General features: G+C 40.2%; 1 protein-coding gene and 1 pseudogene across 1 annotated transcript; one reads left to right on the forward strand and one right to left on the reverse strand.

Moving 5' to 3' along the window:
• Positions 1-1,533: 1,533 nt before the first annotated feature.
• On the forward strand, positions 1,534-10,821 carry LOC143670123 (P antigen family member 3-like). The gene is made up of 5 exons (XM_077144755.1): positions 1,534-1,621; positions 2,497-2,602; positions 3,058-3,166; positions 8,378-8,503; positions 10,689-10,821. Exons 2-5 carry the CDS (start codon positions 2,519-2,521, stop codon positions 10,709-10,711), a joined length of 342 nt encoding a protein of 113 aa, XP_077000870.1. The 5' UTR covers positions 1,534-1,621; positions 2,497-2,518; the 3' UTR covers positions 10,712-10,821.
• Positions 10,822-12,496: 1,675 nt separating this feature from the next.
• Positions 12,497-14,303, reverse strand: LOC143670122 (cleavage and polyadenylation specificity factor subunit 7 pseudogene; annotated as a pseudogene).
• Between the last annotated feature and the right edge of the window lie 3,442 nt (positions 14,304-17,745).

Raw genomic sequence — 17,745 nt, forward strand, 5'->3', positions numbered from 1 at the left:
GCGTTAGCAGGACTTTTAAGGAGGTCTTACCCAAAGAAGCAATACTTGAGTGGAAATGTGAAGGACACGTAAGATATAACTAAATGAGGAGACTTCCAGAAAAAGGAGACAATATAAACTGAAAAGATTGGGATATTGCAGGATGTGAAAGATACCCCTGACTACCAGATGGACAAGAAGAGAACGCTCTGCTTTTAATACCATTAGAGGGATAGACAGGGGTTGACCCAAGCCTTGAAAGCCTTATAATGGTATGTAATCTTAATCTAAAAGGCAGTGAACACGCCTGCATTGTATTGTTTCAAATAAATGGGTATGTGTGGGGCGGGCCGCGGTGGCTCAGCGGGCAAAGTGCTTGCCTGCTATGCCGGAGGACCTCGGTTCGATTCCCGGCCCCACCCCATGTAACAAAAACGGAGAAACAGAATACAATAAAACAAAGAAAATGTTTAAAAATGTTTCCCTTTCCTCCTTCCTTCCTTCCTTCTATCCTTCCTTCCTTCTCTCTGTCTTTCCTTTAAAAAAAAAAAAAAAAATGGGTATGTGTGTGTGTGTCTGTGTGTGTGTGTGTGATAGTAGCGGATGTGAGAGTCTTAGAAGGATATATTTAATAAGATAGAGATGCTTTGGACTAGAGTGGGTGCAGTTGACATGGAAAGAAATGAACAGATTATACAGACATGTACAAGGTAAAAATGGAAAACAGTCAGACAGGATTTAGACTTGAGGTGAGGAGAGGCAGTTGTAACGATTAGGTCAGCTTTCTGTGTTTGGTGACAAGATGTATGATGGTGCCGTCTATTGACATAGGGAAAACTGGAAGAGGACTGGGTTTGTGAAGAATCCCAAAATACAGCTTTTACTTGATTAATTCACGGTCTACAAGGAATAAACTAACCACTATTTAAATATTTCCCTTAAAGGCTCCTTCTATTTTAGAAAAAGTCAGGTATACTAAGATTTAATTTATATACAATAAAAGTCAAACTAAGTGTAAACTTGATGAGTTTTGACCAATGTAACCACCACGTTTTCTTCTTTTTTGGTCATGTTCATTACTACAATCAAAACACAGGAAATTCCCATCATTCCAAAATGTTCCCTTATGCCAGGTTCAATGAATCCTCTTTCCCCACTCTCAGTCCCTGGCAAACACTGATATTTATTCTGTCCTATAGTTTTTTTTTTTTGAAAATGCCATTTACAAGAAATCATATAGTGTCTAGCTTCTGGGAGTGGGCAAGGTCATGTAAAACATGACCAAAAAAAACCACAAGAAGCAGAGAGGGAAATGATTGGTTAAACGTATGTAAAAATAGGTATCATGATTTCTGCCCCAGCAGGTCAGGGCTTTCTGAGAGGCATCTTCTCCTCCGACCCCAACGTTCCCGCCACCAGCAGCTGGGTTGTGCGGTGACAAGAGACAAGCCCGGCCAGTCCCTGTCAGGCCTCAGGAGACGCCACATCCGGATCCGCAGTGGCGGGAAACGATCGCCCCGTGACGCGCGCGGGCTCAGTGCGCATGCTCTTTGCCGAGCTTTGCCCGTTATCCCAGCGCAGAGCGGTGTGGAGCTAGGGTAGCTACCGTCCTGCTTTCTTCTCCCGGCTTGAGAGTTAGCGGGTAGGTGTCCACGGCGGTCCTCCACGAGTTGAAGCGGGAACGAGAGCGAGGGGCAGCCAGCGGGGTTGGGGCGGGTCCCGGCGGTGCGATCATTTGGCCTCGGAGGAGGAAGGTCGTCGACGGTCGTCGTGTGTCTCCTCACGAGGGGCGCGGCCGCCATGACCGTTGGCGTCGTGGTGGGGCCCGGAGCCTGGGATGAGGGCCGCAGGCTGGAGGGGGTTAGTGGAAGCGGGGCGGATCTTGGGGACGCTGTTTGAGTTTTCTGAGCCGCAAGGCACCTGCAACTGCCGCAGGGGCGAGCTTCTGGCGTCCACACTGGGTCCCTGAGGAGGGGGCGGGGCGGCAGTCGAGAAAGAGCGGGAAGGCCGTGAGTCGGCACCGCGTCCCGTCCCTGAGGTGTGGACTGTGCAGGCCGTGCTGCCTCGTGAGGAAACGGCCGCAGTTCATCTCGGCTGCCCAGTGCTGCCAGCGTAGCGCGGAGACAGCCCGAGTCCATATGTAAGCGAGGACGTGCGGCCGTGTGTTCCGATCCAAATGACTCCTGAGGGGATAGAAGAGTGACAACGGGGGGAAGAGCCTAGTCATTGGGCATATGCCAGAACTGGTAGTATTACACTTAAGTTTCTATTCTCGGGTGGTATTTTACTAAATGTCTTCATCATGGGAAATCCATTTGTGAAACCAGCTCTCGTGCAAAGGCCTGTGCCTATTACCATGTGCTCTCGGGTGATTGCTCTGCCGGCTTGGTCACGACAGGGACACGTGCCGTATTTGGTGTGACCGCAAAGTATGCGTGCTTATCATGACACTGGGAAATGTTTGGGGGTTTTAAAAGATACAGACCTATCCCCTGAAGTGTGTTTTCCGAATCACAGTTTGCTGCTTAGAGTTGGAAAGATGAGTCGACGAGTCGTAACCATCCCCAAATCTGAAGAAAAATGGGATGAGCAAGGCTTTGAGCAGCCAACTGAAGCTGAAGTTGTGAGTGTTTTAACATTTCTACTAGCAAAACCTTTATTTCGGGGAGGATGGTGTTAAATAAACATACTCGTATAAAGGTTTTTCATGCTGAGAACAGGTGATTATTGAAGCTCATGATAGAAACATGATGCAAGATGGTTCCATCTTATTGTCTGGATGGTGATGCTGTATGCTCCCCATAAAGACGTCCTATGACTTCCTGGTCATGCTTATTAAAAACAGATGCACACGTCCATCCCAGCGTATATTAAAATAGCTTCCAAATGCTTGACATAGCCTCTCTGTGGAGAGAGTAATCTTAAGAATAAATATATAGAATCATGTTGGAAAAATGTCTTTAGATTTATTTGTAATTGGATATATCTGTGTGTGTTGGATATATACATGTGTTATATATATGTATATTATTGATATATATTAATAACAAGACATTTTATTTCTACACACCCCCCCAGGCCGAGCAGCCTGGCGATCAAGAACCGAAACATGATGAGCCACCAATCGAAATCCAGAATATTCTACCTAGCCAGGAAATAGAAGATGAAGGATCCGATGCATCCCAAGGTGATATGAGGGGAAAGAAGAATGCCTGTTTTGGGAGGGATGTGTGTGTACATCATGCATTATAACATACCGGTAACAGAAATCAAGAAATCATTGGGTAGGGATCTCAAACATTGCCTGAAAATGGGCTGTGAATGTGAAGAAAGTATAGTTTGCGGTTTCGTGAAGTCACTTGCTGTAATGAATATCCCCTTTTTTCTTCAAGACCTATTTTAAGTTCTTGAAAACTTGGCAAACCTCTACATTAGCAAATCCAAGAAAACTGTGTTTAATTTTAGTCATAAAATAGCATATCATTTCCCTAGTCAGATTTGGCCTCCTTGAATGTGTATGGCCCTATTAGTTATTGTATCCAAAGCTTAAGCAACTCTTAATAATATATGTAGGGTGTCAAGTCAAATGTGTCATAAAACCTTTAGTGAAGCCTGGTTGCATAGGCATGTTAACCCCATTTTATAAATGAGAAAACTTAGGCTCAGGGATTCTGTCTTAAAGAGCACTGCAGACAGAATTGGTATTTCTTTCCAGTCTTTGAGTTCTTCTTCCTACATGTGGCTGTAGGAAAAAATGAATAATTTTGCTTAAAACACTTAATACTCAAATGTCTGTACAGTAAGGTAGCTCAGTAGTGGCACAGGTGTAAGTCCTATTCAGTGTAATATGATAGAGACTCCAAAACGAACTCAATTAATGATAACAATTAATAATTATTAATGTTAATGATATTAATAGTTAATTAGTGGTAATTTTATGTGATAAATTTGGTTAAAGACTTGATAATTCAAGATACTAGCATATAGGTAGCTGCTTTAGTATGACTTTTTAAAAATGCTTAAATCCCTTTATGGTTAGAAAAATGGAAAGATTAACCTAGAATTATCATGAAACAGAAAGTTTCTTCCAGTCACGGTGTTTTGAAGCAGAACATTTATGTAACTCAGGCCATGGATTATTTTAGCAATTTATTTATTTCAGCAATTAATTTCTTGTTACCACACATTCCTCTTTCTCACAGTCAGACAATAATTCTGCTGTTATTCACCAAAAAAGTGCTGTTGTTTTGATATTTTGTTCAACATGGGATTCATTTATGGTAAGGTACATATAGGACCATTGGACCTAAGTAAAACTTCAGTTTATTTTAATCAAATTAAGTTTCTGGTTACCCCCATAGATGATGATATCATGACTATATTTTGACATAGACCTTCAAATCCATTTAATACTCCTTCAGAAAATTACATTTTAAATTTAATTACAATCTTATCCATGGGGTGCACGGCTGATTCAGTGGTAGATTGCTCACCTTCCATGTGGGTGACCCAGGTTCAATTCCTGGACCATGCACCTAAAAAAAAATCTAATCACGGTATAGATTCCACATTTCTTAGATAACCGATTCTCATCGTTCTTGATATACTAGGGTAAAATATGAGAATTGTAGATGTATTATGGTTTGTTCTTTTTTTTTTCATTTTAAATTTTTTATTAATTAAAAAAATTACAAGAAACACAAACATTCCCAACACATACACTCAGCAATTCACAATATCATCACATAGTTGCATATTCATCATCATGATCATTTCTTAGAACATTAGCATGAATTCAGAAAAAGAAATAAAAAGACAACAGAAAAATATAACAAAGAAAAAAAATTTTACATGCCATACCCCTTACTGACCCTTTCATTGATCACTAACATTTCAAACTAAATCTATTTTAACATTTGTTCCCCCTATTATTTATTTATTTTTTTTAATTTTTTTTAATTAATCAAAAAAAAGAAAAGAAATTAACACAACATTTAGAAATCATTCCATTCTACACATGCACTCAGTAATTCTTAATATTATCACATAGATGCATGATCATCATTTCTTAGTACATTTGCATCGATTTAGGAAAAGAACTAGCAAAACAGCAGAAAAAGATATAGAATGTTAATACAGAGAAGAGAATTAAAATAATAATACTAATAAAAAAATATATATATATATGAAAAGGAAAAAGAAAAAAACAAAAACAAAAGATACAAACACACAAACAAAAAACCATATTTCAGGTGCAGCTTCATTCAGTGTTCCAACCTAGTTACATTACACTTAGGTATTATTGTGCTGTCCATTTTTGAGTTTTTGTATCTAGTCCTGTTGCACAGTCTGTATCCCTTCAGCTCCAATTACCCATTATCTTACCCTGTTTCTAACTCCTGCTGGTCTCTGTTACCAATGATATATTCCAAGCTGATTCTCGAATGTCGGTTCACATCAGTGGGACCATACAGTATTTGTCCTTTAGTTTTGGGCTAGACTCACTCAGCATAATGTTCTCTAGGTCCATCCATGTTATTACATGCTTCATAAGTTTAGTCTGTCTTAAAGCTGCATAATATTCCATCGTAGGTATACGCCAGAGTTTGTTTAGCCACTCGTCTGTTGATGGACATTTTGGCTATTTCCATCTCTTTGCAATTGTAGATAATGCTGCTATAAACATTGGTGTGCAAATGTCTGTTTGTGTCTTTGCCCTTAAGTCCTTTGAGTAGATACCTAGCAGTGGTATTGCTGGGTCGTAATCCATTCTGCCATTCTATGTCTTTTGATTGGGAAAATTCAGTCCATTAACTTTTAGTGTTATTACTGTTTGGATAATATTTTCCTCTACCATTTTGGCTTTTGTATTATATATATCATATCTGATTTTCCTTCTTTCTACACTTTACTCCATACCTCTCTCTTCTGTCTTTTCGTATCTGACTCTAGTGCTCCCTTTAGTATTTCTTGCAGAGCTGGTCTCTTGGTCACAAATTCTCTCAGTGACTTTTTGTCTATAAATGTTTTAATTTCTCCTTCATTTTTGAAGGACAATTTTGCTGGATATAGGAGTCTTGGTTGGCAGTTTTTCTCTTTTAGTAATTTAAATATATCAGCCCACTGCCTTCTAGCTTCCATGGTTTCTGCTGAGAAATCTACACATAGTCTTATTGGGTTTCCCTTGTATGTGACAGATTGTTTTTCTCTTGCTGCTTTCAAGATCCTCTCTTTCTCTTTGACCTCTGACATTCTAACTAGTAAATGTCTTGTAGAACGCCTATTTGGGTCTATTCTCTTTGGGGTGCGCTGCACTTCTTGGATCTGTAAATTTAGGTCTTTCATAAGAGTTGGGAAATTTTCAGTGATAATTTCTTCCATTAGTTTTTCTCCTCCTTTTCCCTTCTCTTCTCCTTCTGGGACACCCACAACACGTATATTTGTGCGCTTCATATTGTCATTCAGTTCCCTGATCCCCTGCTCAAGTTTTTCCATTCTTTTCCCTATAGTTTCTGTTTCTTTTTGGAATTCAGATGTTCCATCTTCCAGTTCACTAATTGTAGCTTCTGTCTCTTTAGATCTACCATTGTAGGTATCCATTGTTTTTTCCATTTTTTCTTCTTTGTCCTTCACTCCCATAAGTTCTGTGATTTGTTTTTTCAGATTTTCTATTTCTTCTTTTTGTTCAGCCCATGTCTTCTTCATGTCCTCCCTCAATTTATTGATTTGGTTTTTGAAGAGTTTTTCCATTTCTGTTCGTATATTCAGCATTAGTTGTCTCAGCTCCTGTATCTCATTTGAACTATTGGTTTGTTCCTTTGACTGGGCCATATCTTCAATTTTCCGAGCGTCATCCATTATTTTCTGCTGGTGTCTGGGCATTTGATCAGATTTCCCTGGGTGTGGGACCCAGCTGGTTGAAAGGTTTTTCTGTGGAATCTCTGGGCTCTGTTTTTCTTTTCCTGTCCAGTAGGTGGCGCTCTTGGCGCTCGTCTGTCTGCGGTGCAGTCGGCCCGGGAAACCGCGCGCGGAGGGGGGGCCGCCGGCTGCTGCGGCCCGGGAGAGCGCCGTTCCAAATTGCCCAGCTGGCCCGAGACGCCAAGCGTGAGGGAGGGCCCCGCCATCCAACACCCCCAGTCAGACCGGGGAGCCACGCGCGCGGAGGGGACCCCAGTCGCCAGCCGCCCCGGCGGGGAAAACGTGCGCCCCTCGGGCACCCCACCGCAGCAGACCCTCCCCGCCCGTTCAGCTGCTCCAGAATGGGGCACGCTGTCTTTTTGGTCTCTGTCGTGACTCCAGGAGCTGTTTCGTATATTGTTTCTGTTTCTTTAGTTGCTTTTCTGGAGGAGGAACTAAGACCCGCGCCTCTTACTAAGCCGCCATCTTCTCCGGAAGTATGGTTTGTTCTTATTTAAACATTACAGAGAAGTTACAAGACTAGTAGCATTAACACTCATATACTTTTTACCTAGATTCACCAGTTGTAATATTGTCAGCCACATTCATTGCATATCCACTTCTGTCCCCTCCCACCTTCCTGACACCCCTGTCTATATACACATACACATGCAAATATTTATGCACTTGATAATGTTTAATTTATTATTAATAGTAGTGAATATTTTAGGTTAAGTTTCTGATATGATTCTTCACCCTAAGTAATTCAGTGTGTGTATATCCAAAGAGAAAGTGATTTTCTTGGATAAACTGTACAATTATCAAATTCAGAAAAATTAAAAAGAAAAAATTCAGTAAATTGCTATGCAATCTGTATGTCCCCTGTTGTCCCAGTAATTTCCTTAATAGAATATTTTTTTTTGATCTAGAGTCTATTCCAGAATCACACATTGCATTTAAGCATTATGTCTATTTAAGCTCCTTTAATCTGGACAGTTTGTTAATCTTTCTTTATCATGTCACTGACATTTTTTTAAAAGAACTGACCAGTTGTTTTAGTAAATGGTTCATCTGTTTGGGCTTTTTCATGTATTTTTAAAGATTTTTTTCACTCAGCATTTATTGATGCTTACACATGACGCTAGAAGGTGTGAGTACTAATGTGACATGATTTCTGCCTTGTGTTTACACTGTAGTTAGACTCAAACAAATCATTGATTTAATGTTACAAGTACAATAACAAGTACAAGACTTAAGTACAAAAGGGGCTTCTAAGTTGTTGGGGGAAATTGCTAATATTTGAAAACATTTGAAAAACCTTTCTTTGCTTTTTTGAGACATCAGACTCCTAAAATAATGCTCTTGGAATTCTGCTGTATCATAGGTATTATCACATTAACCTACAGGAATTGTTTTCATAGCATTGAGGTGATAAATATTATCATTTCCTAATTTATATTTCCTTCTTGCTTCTTAAACTGATAACTTTTTTATTGTTAAGAATTTGACCTGGAAACTGAACTCCAGGAACTGGCTAAGCCAAAGACTGGGGGTAAGCGTGGTGATGGTTCAAATGTCAAGGGGGAGATGCTGCCCAACCCTGAGCCGACTAACATACCAGAAGCAGGTATAGTATCCATTAAGAATGCATATTATGAGGTTTCTATATTCCACAATATTATATTGTTAACAAAGAGGTAATGTTACTGCTACTTTGATAATAGAGTTTATATATGAATAATCTTTGAAAGGTAGTTTAGGCCCCAATTGCCTGACTTACAGACTATCAGATGTAGAAACAGAGTGGGTTAAAGTTATTATTGGATTATAAAATATGAAAGCATTTTCTTACTCCTTAGGTCTTTTAACCTATAGCTAATCATTTTCAGATATTTCCATGAAGGTTTGCTTTTTTAGAATACTTCATGTATTTATAATAAACATCACTTTATATGATATATGCTGAAGAACTGAAGTAAATTCTGGTACCAGCTCTAACATAATTTGTGTGACTCTGGGGAAATCTCTTAACTTCTAACCCATCTTTGCTTTTATAAAAATAGTTCAAATCATATATTAAAATCATTTTCAGTTCTATTTTGCATTCCCTTCTTCTATTCATAGAATACATAGACTATAAAGATAGATGAGTAAACCTAAAAGAAAAGGAAAGGGGTCCTTAACAGATATGTATCACTTATTAGAGAAAGGAAAACTCCAACTAATGACTGATTCAAAAAGATTGCTCTTTTTAAAAAGGTATCTGTGAATAGAGGGTCCGCAAGTTTGTATAATCTTGTAGAAAATAGACAAAGAGCAAGTGTATACAATAGAAACGTGAACAATCCCAACTGCAAAATGGGGATAATGCTAATTGCCCTACCTGCGTCACGGGTTTGTTGTGAGGGTATACTGAGACAAATAATAGAAAGTACTTGGACAAGAAAGTACATGCAGATTGTAAGAAATGGAAACAATCATATTAAAGGCAATGGAATGGACTTTGGCAGAGGGTCAATGGAATTGTCTAGTCCTTTCTCTGTGTGACTTAAAACCAGGTCACCACTGCTTTATACATTTTCATTTGGCACAGATTTGTAATTATGCATGTAATAAATAAAGCCCAAAAAAAAGAAGAAATGTGGACAAGAAAATAACAGGTATTGAATGTATTTTATAATTAAAAGGTAAAGCATTATTGAACTCTAATATTTTCAAAATCTGGATGAAATAGATGGTATACCCCACTAGTAACTGAGTTACAAAAACCGGGTAAGAATTTTTAAAGATTGTCAGTTGTACCTCAAAGGCACTTATGTTTTAGGGACAAAACATAATATATATATGTCCATCTGTTTGTCTTTTCTCGTTTTTTCTTCCCCTTTTCCCTTTTTTCTTTTTACCTCTTTTCTTTTTTCCATTCTCCCTTTCTTCTTCTATTTATTTTGCCAGACTGTAAAAGATGGTACTATTTCTCTTTCACATTTTGGTGTCACCTATAATGGTAATAGATTAGCACTAGTATATTCATATACTTTATTGTACATACTGGAAATTTTTAAGGATATAAAGAGACACATTCTTTTTTAATATACATGGGCAGACACCGGGAATCGAACCCAGGTCCTCTGGCATTCCGGGCTAGCGTTCTTGCCTGCTGAGCCACCGTGGCCCGCCCAGGAGGCATATTCTTTATTACACCAGTCCTGTGGGTGAAAACAGAGACAGATGGTTATCCTACTTAAACAGATCAAGGCTAAACCACCCCCAAGAAACAGTTTTGTACTTTTCAAAATGGAGACAACAACCGTAATCCTGTGTTTCTGTTTACTTCACTTATACAGTTCCAAGTGTGATATAACTGTTAATATTATAATGGCGTATGTATAGAATACTACATCAAGTCAAAACACTTATATGATACTTTAAAAAATATGTGTATATTTTGTTTCTTAGGGTTTTTTGGTTGGATGGATTTTTACTAAAAATATATGTAATTTTTGCTGTCTTATTAACACTGCCTTTAAATAGGTTCATCTTATTTGACCTGTTCTGAATTTGAACAGTCTCTTTGTTTCATTTTAACCACTGGAAAAAATAACACGTTATAAAAATATTGTTAAAATGCCTGAAAGTCTACCTTCAGAGACTATACAGAGGTTTAACTGAAGTAAACTTGAGGGCCACCTTTAGGTTCCTGGTTTTAGTCCATTTTATAAAGCTTTATAAAGCTCTAATGTCCCCTGTACATTTTCTGTATCATCTTAATAAAGTTCTGCTAAGTAATATTCCCAATTATGTTTATATTATAGGTGAAGGGCAGCCTCAGTTTTAAAAGAAGACAAGATGAAACCATACAGACTGTTCTGATGTTGGAAACCTGACTCTTGATGTCTTAATAAAGATCAGCACTCATCTCCAAAGAAGTCTTGCACATCTTTTGTTAAATTTATTGTTAGGTGTTTGATGCTATTGAAAATTGCATCATTTTTTGAAATTTTTAGATCTTGGTTAGGCTGGTATATACAGATATGTTTGCAATTTGATTTTCTGTCCTGCACCCTTCCTAAAGATGTTTATTAATTCCATGTTTTCCTGTAGATCCCTTTTAATTTTCAACGTATGGATTCATATCATTTTTTAAAGATTGACAGCATTATCAAGTGTATTACACAATTTTCAACCTATCAGAAATGGAAAAAAATCACCGACAACAGGGGGATGAGGCCTTGGTCTTTTGGAGGCTTAGTTATTTTTTCCTTTTGTTGTCAGGGAATAAAACTGAAAAATGAGTCACTGATTAAAAGTAAAAATTGGGGAAGAAAATTCTCTAGATAAATGTTTTTCCTGGTTTTCCATATATCTTTTTCCTTAAACTGTCACCTTACTTGGTTTTCTCTACATTTTAAAAAGACACCCGGAGCTACTCGAGGATAAACACATCACTTAACACTTGGTTAGTTGGGTGGAGTGTCATGTTTTGAAGTATGATGGGGCTTAGGCACAGGAAAAGGCTACTACCTGTAGCATCTATCCCAAGGAAATGTGCCTTTCAACCGTGAGGATACTCCCTCAGTGACTGATAGCTGTGTCAGAATTGTGCTGGGAACAGAGAAAGGGTTCTGTCAAATTAAGTGTCTCATCTCTGAGCCAGGAGGGTCACCAGTGACCCTGTATCTCACATGCCATGCCTCATCTCACATGTAATCTCTTCTCATGTTGGATGTTATATGCCCAGTAGATGCATGCAGAATTAGCATCTCTCCCTGGGTACTGCAGGACCCTGTTGCTGCCTCCTCCTGCAGCAGCAACCACATTGCAATTTGGATGTTAAAGAGAAGCAATTTGATTTACTACATAGAAAATAACTCCCAGAGTGGTGGTCCTTAGAATTCTGATCTGAATTCATTCAAGTTAAATTCCATTTCTTCTTTGCTCCTTAACAGAGGCAGGTACTATGTCTAGGCACAGTGAGAGGAGCTATTAAGTCAGTCGAAAAGTGGAGAGACACCAAATTAGTGACTACCTGCCTACTAGTGCCAGGTTATCCCACAATAAGTAAAGGCAGGTACCTCGGGAATGCAAACCCATGCTTACATCAAACCTGGAAAAGAAAAGCATATAGAGGCAGGCAAAATCCTGCCCAATTCCCCTCCTTCCCCACGCCTCCTGTTACACATCACAATGGTTTTTCATTGCTGAGGTCCAGATGTCCCAATCTCCAAATGGTAATATCTTCCTCTAAACTAAGGAAGAAGACTTCATAGGCAAAGGGCCCATGTGTGAAATGGAAAATCCCCTTGAAAAGGGAATACCTAGAAGAGCTGGTAATTGTATGAGGCAACCAAGCACTGAGCAGCAGCAGGTGGTAATTGACTGTCCTAGGCTCTCTACCGGAAAGCAACCTCACAGGCCTTCTTTGCTTAGAACGGGAGGGATGCAAGTCCACTGAGGAAGCTAGGCATCAGAGAATTGAAAGGATTGAGCCTTCTGGGAGGTGAAGGAAATAATATGTGAAAGGAAAAAGCAAGAACAGAAGTAGCTCTTGATAAAGTGATTTCTATTCTCAGAGTTCCTCCTCAAAGGGTTGAGAGAATAAGGAAGAGTTAAAGAAGTGCTTCATTACCAAGGAGTTTGGATGTTCTTGGCCCCATCAGATCTACCACTGATTGGCATACCCAATCACTTTCCTAAACCCCACATAGGGGATCTGTTTCCTTTGGTAAGAAAGTCTTCCCACCAAATTCACCACTGATCTTCTCCCGGAGAATCATCTCTATGGAGACAGGTGACCTGGACATGATGTTTTCTTCCTGTCTGACATCCCTCCCAACCACATAAGTCTTTGGGTTCTTTCCCCTGGCAAACAGGAGGTATGGGATTGGGAGGGTGGCAATCTTCAATCATGTGAGGCAGAGGTTATTCCCTGAGTGTATACAAGGAGTTAAGGGGTTACAGGAAGGGGAAAGGGTAGAGTGGCCTCTGTCCTTTAGTCCTGATCAAAGTGAGGAGATGCAAGTCCATTAAAAAAATATTTGCTTCCAACCAGACTCCTTCCTCAGTGGTGCTGGTCCCAACCTCTATTCCAGTGTCTTTCATGCTCCCAGTTCCTTTCTTGGAAATATCATCATGCCATGCCGCTCTTCATTATGCAGCAGGTCTCAGCGCCTCCTCCTGCTCTCCTGGGACTGGCTAGGTGACCTCTCCCGGGATCGAAGTCCTGTCCTGGAGGAGCCCCCACCAGCACTCACCCTGTAGGACTTGGCTTCGATGCCATGAAGATAGTCCTTAAGAGAGAGAATGAGAACACGGTAGTGCTCATCATTGGCAATCTGGGACTCTTTTATGACAGCAATGTCTGTGAGCAGTGTCTCAGCCATGTCACTTTAATCCCATTCACTGGCCCAGCTACCACTTCGGAAATGGTGCTGCTGGAAATTTCTGTGTTTCACTTTATAATCTCCTCGAATTCAGCCCCGCTCACCATGGAGGGCAGAGGGCACAAAACTAAACTGCCCTGGTGGTTATAGGGTGCAGGGGCCTTCATGTAAGTATCTAGTGGAGGCCCTACTGTAGCATTTCGTGGGGGAGAAGGCTGGATTGAGGTGAAGGGCAGATGAGATGGCTCCGAGGGGAACTACAGCCAGATAAGGAGGTAATCAAAGAGGGACCATGAGATGTTAGTAGTGGATAAAGGAGGAGGATGAGGGACCCCGAAGCTTGAGGAGAGAGGTGGTGGGGATGGAACTGGGGCTGGGGCAAACTTCATTAGGGAGAGGGCTGAAGGAGGGCGACTGAAGTAGGGCAGAACAATGGGGGCTTATCCACAAGAGCAGATGTGAACCTCAAGTTTCTCAGAGGGTGTGGTTTGTGCATCAGCAGAATCACTAGAATCTCAAGAGTGGGCCCGTGGAGGTACTCCCCTCTTGAGACGCTATACACTCACATTTCTGAACCTGTGCTTCAAACTGTGACAGGTTCTGCTTGGTGTCCGGCTTCACGTCCACGTTTCTCCACTAAGAACTTTTCCCAGCAGGAATTCCAACAATTTGTGGACAGGGTTTTCAAAGGCTGCCATCACCTCAATATACCATTTGGACTGGCCATTTGTTCAATTCCCTGCAAATTTCAACTCCACCACATCACAGACTCCTACAGAGCAAATAACCTGGATCAGCTGCTGGTCTGTAGTCCACCGGCAGTGCACTGTAGATATATAGAATTGTTGAACTTGGGACATGGCTTCTGGCAAACAGGAGGAAGTAGTTTTGTGCTGCTGCTTCTGTCATCTGGGGGCTATGAGGTGGTTGTCAGCACATCATCATACAGGTCAGTCTGATCTGTATTCTTGAACTCTGGGTCCTGGTTGAACTCCTCATCAATACATATATCAATGACGTTCACCCCTTTCATACGTGGCTCCAAGAAAGAAGAATATGGGTCTGAAGAATGGACAAAGTGAAAAATGATGACATGGGAATATAGCAGCAGTACGTCTGGATTTTATATCATTTTTAAACTATAAAGTTTGGTTTTTCCTTTTCTAAACACTATTATCTTTTATCTGCTTTTCTCATTTTATGGAATCGGACAGACGCAAGGAGTACAATTTTAAATAGAACTGGTAATAGTGGACGTCCATGACTTATTCCTGGTTGTAAATGGAAAAAATTCAACATTAACTCCATGTTTACCATGCTTAAAAAAAGATACACTTTATTAGAGAAAGGAAGTCTATTTGACTCCTAGTTTTCTAAAAGTGTTAACTTGAAAATATGCTGAATTCCATCAAACACACTGCAATAGTGAGGTGATCATAGTATTTTTCTTACATAAATGTGCTAATTTTAATTATTTTGGTAAATTTTTACATTTAGATCCATCTTGCATTCTCAAAGTAAACAAATTGGTCACGATATTATCTTGCTTCCTTAATATTCCTTATATATATATATATATATATATCTCCTAATCAAATACATATATACACACAGACACATATCTTCGTGAGTGAGATTGTACTTTTATTTCATGTGCTCTTTTCTGCTGGACTTTGGTATCAAGTTTACACCAGCTTCATAAAATGAATCCAGATGTACAACCTCTTTCTCTGCTCTCTGGAACTGAAATCTCTACAGTGTTGTGAGCAATGTAGGGCTAGGCCCTGACCAGCTAGTTCTGGGTTGCTTCTCTCTCTAGGCTCAGATCCCACCTAAAGGGCAGTAACAGAAGGGGAAGTTCCAGGTTCCCATCCCTTCAAACATTGTAAGACACATCTTGCCCGGAAGATGCCTCCAATGATGCTGTCACTCAGAAAGCTACCTGCTCCTGTGTCTTTGTTGATATTAAATTTCTGTAACAGAAAGAAGTAACTGCTCTATTTGCCAAGATAATTTTGGTCTTCATCATATGATTGTGATGGGATGAACAACCCTAGAGCTGGGCACAGTTATGAGAGTAGCTCCATTTATTGAGTTCTGTAATGACGTCATGTATTAGGTGTGTAAGATCTGTCAGGACCTTCTCTGTGTATGTGCATGACCTCATTTGGTACTCACAAAGAAAGTGAGTTAGAGTTTTCACAAAATTTACAATGTCGGACCCAAGTCAAAAGCAGATTTGGGGGTTCAAGGTCTAAGTTCAAAGGTATTGCTCTTTTCTCATAGTAAAAGTTTCTGAAAGTGTTGAATACAGAAGAACTGATGGTGTGCATGATGGTTGTTTTAGCGGTAACTTGATATTTTTATAAAAATTTTAAGTATTATATATACTTTACGGTTGACATTCTTCCCTTGAAGTGTTTTCTAAAGTGTGGTAGGCAGACCTCACATAGTATCCCAGATGAAATCATTGATATAGGAACAAACATTCAAAATCATTTTAATAAGATTTTATTATGCTATAAATAGTATAACTACAACAATTAATCCCATGTGGGACAATTTCTGTAGAGACAGAGCAAAGAAATGAGGTTAAAAAAAAAAAAAAGAAAGGAAACCATGGGAAAATTCCACAAAATCCCCTGAAATTACTTCTGCCTTTCCTTCAAAGTTATTCCAAGGCAGAGAGGAAGCATGCACAAATTTCTTGTTTTCCTCTAGTAACTCTACATTGACATGACAGTCAGCAATTCTCATTAAGAAGCCCCTCCAGCTGATTGGTTCCAGTCGAATAGGCCCTATTGCTATACCCAATGACAAGTTACATCGCTAAGCCCCCATTTGAATCCTCACACACACACACCCAAAAAAAAACAGTTCTGCCACAAAGTAACGTACTCAGAATCCACCCTGCATAAGGAATGGCAGGAATTTTCAACAGCAATTATTTCTCTCTTTTACAGAGGTGTGAATATATTTCCTGATCAGAAAGGACTGAAAATCAATGCCAGAAAACATGAGAGGGATCCTTAAGTTGTGAACTGCCTAAAAGTATTAGTACCCAGGTAGGAAAAAGGCAAAGGAACTAGGGGAATTTCATGAGGCAAAATTACATTGATCCAGGAGGATTGTGGAACGATGGCAGTGTAGACAGCTCCAGGACTGAGCTGTCCCACCAAAACAACAAACAGAGAGGAACTGTCTGAGACAACTATTGAGAAACTCTGGAGGCCAGAAGAATCCTGTACAGCATCCAGGGAAGAGCAGAAGAAAGAGGTTGATAAAATATGGTAAAGAACAGTAAATGCTTTATTCATGGGGTGGCTACAGGTACCCAACCCTACTCTCGCAGCAGGCCACCATGAGATCCAGTCCCTGGCTAGCTTGCTGGTGACAGAAAGTGACATAAAAATACTCTTACCCAAGAACAAGAGTGGGCATTGCCAATCACTGATCACAGCATTTGATTAATGAATTCAGATCACTGATGGCCTGGCTCTGAGGGCAGCCATTGTTTCACTCCGTCTGGACACAAGCAGTAGCAGCCATTGTTTCAATCCTCCCTGGACAGGTGTGGTGGCAATGGAAACTCAAATCACTGTGCTTCCCCAGGTTGCACGTGACAGTTAGTTGAAGGCCAGGAAAGGTCAGATTTAGAGAAGCGCTTGGTGCCATTCCTGATCCCCTCTCTGGGGCACTATGGAACCGGTATGTGCCCATATGATAGGACCTGGCCCCGTTTTGCCTGGGAAAGACTGACTTGGGAAAGTGTTCTCTGGTGTGTGCCTCCTCCTAGAATTTTCCCTAAAGGCAAAATCAGCTACAGCAAACAAAAGGAGTGTAAGGAAGAATAGAGGTGGACAGTCTGGGTAAAAAGTCTGCTGGTTTTCAACACCAGGAAGAAGGAGGACTGCCTCCTGAGAAACAGAAGAGAAATCAAAACTCCAGTAAAGAGGGGACTCCAAAATAGCTAACAAGCAAAAGCCCAGGACAAGACGTAGACCCAGAAAGACAAGGAAAACCCTGCATGCTGAATTTGCCTTGGGCAGACTGTCCTGGTAGGAGGGCTGAAGCTCAAGAAAATCTGTCTTATCACCAGCTGCTTAAAAATGAAGAAACAGACATCTCTGGGAATATATCCCACAAATAACGATTTTTATATATTAAAATGCACAGTGTGCAAGAAAAGAGTAAAACACCAACAAATAAACAGGAAATTATGGGCCACCCAAAGAAACAGATTAAAAAACAAAAACCAGGGCGGGCCACGGTGGCTCAGCAGGTAAGAGTGCTTGCCTGCCATGCCCAAGGACCCGGGTTCGATTCCTGGTGCCTGCCCATGTAAAAAAAAACAAACAAAAAAAACCACAAATGCAGAGGACAAGACTGTAGACACACTGAGCAATGCCTTTAAACATGATCTTAAAAAATCCACATGGAAACGAAGGAAAATACCAAGAAATAACTAAAGAATATCAGGAAAATAATG

This window comes from Tamandua tetradactyla, chromosome X (genome assembly GCF_023851605.1).
Source record: "Tamandua tetradactyla isolate mTamTet1 chromosome X, mTamTet1.pri, whole genome shotgun sequence".
NCBI lineage: Eukaryota > Metazoa > Chordata > Mammalia > Pilosa > Myrmecophagidae > Tamandua > Tamandua tetradactyla.

Coding starts and splice junctions, on each gene's coding strand:
- LOC143670123 (XM_077144755.1), top strand. CDS start 2,519: ATGAGTCGACGAGTCGTAACCATCCCCAAATCTGAAGAAAAATGGGAT. Junction 2,603..3,057: donor AGCCAACTGAAGCTGAAGTT/GTGAGTGTTTTA, acceptor ACACCCCCCCAG/GCCGAGCAGCCTGGCGATCA. Junction 3,167..8,377: donor AGGATCCGATGCATCCCAAG/GTGATATGAGGG, acceptor TTTATTGTTAAG/AATTTGACCTGGAAACTGAA.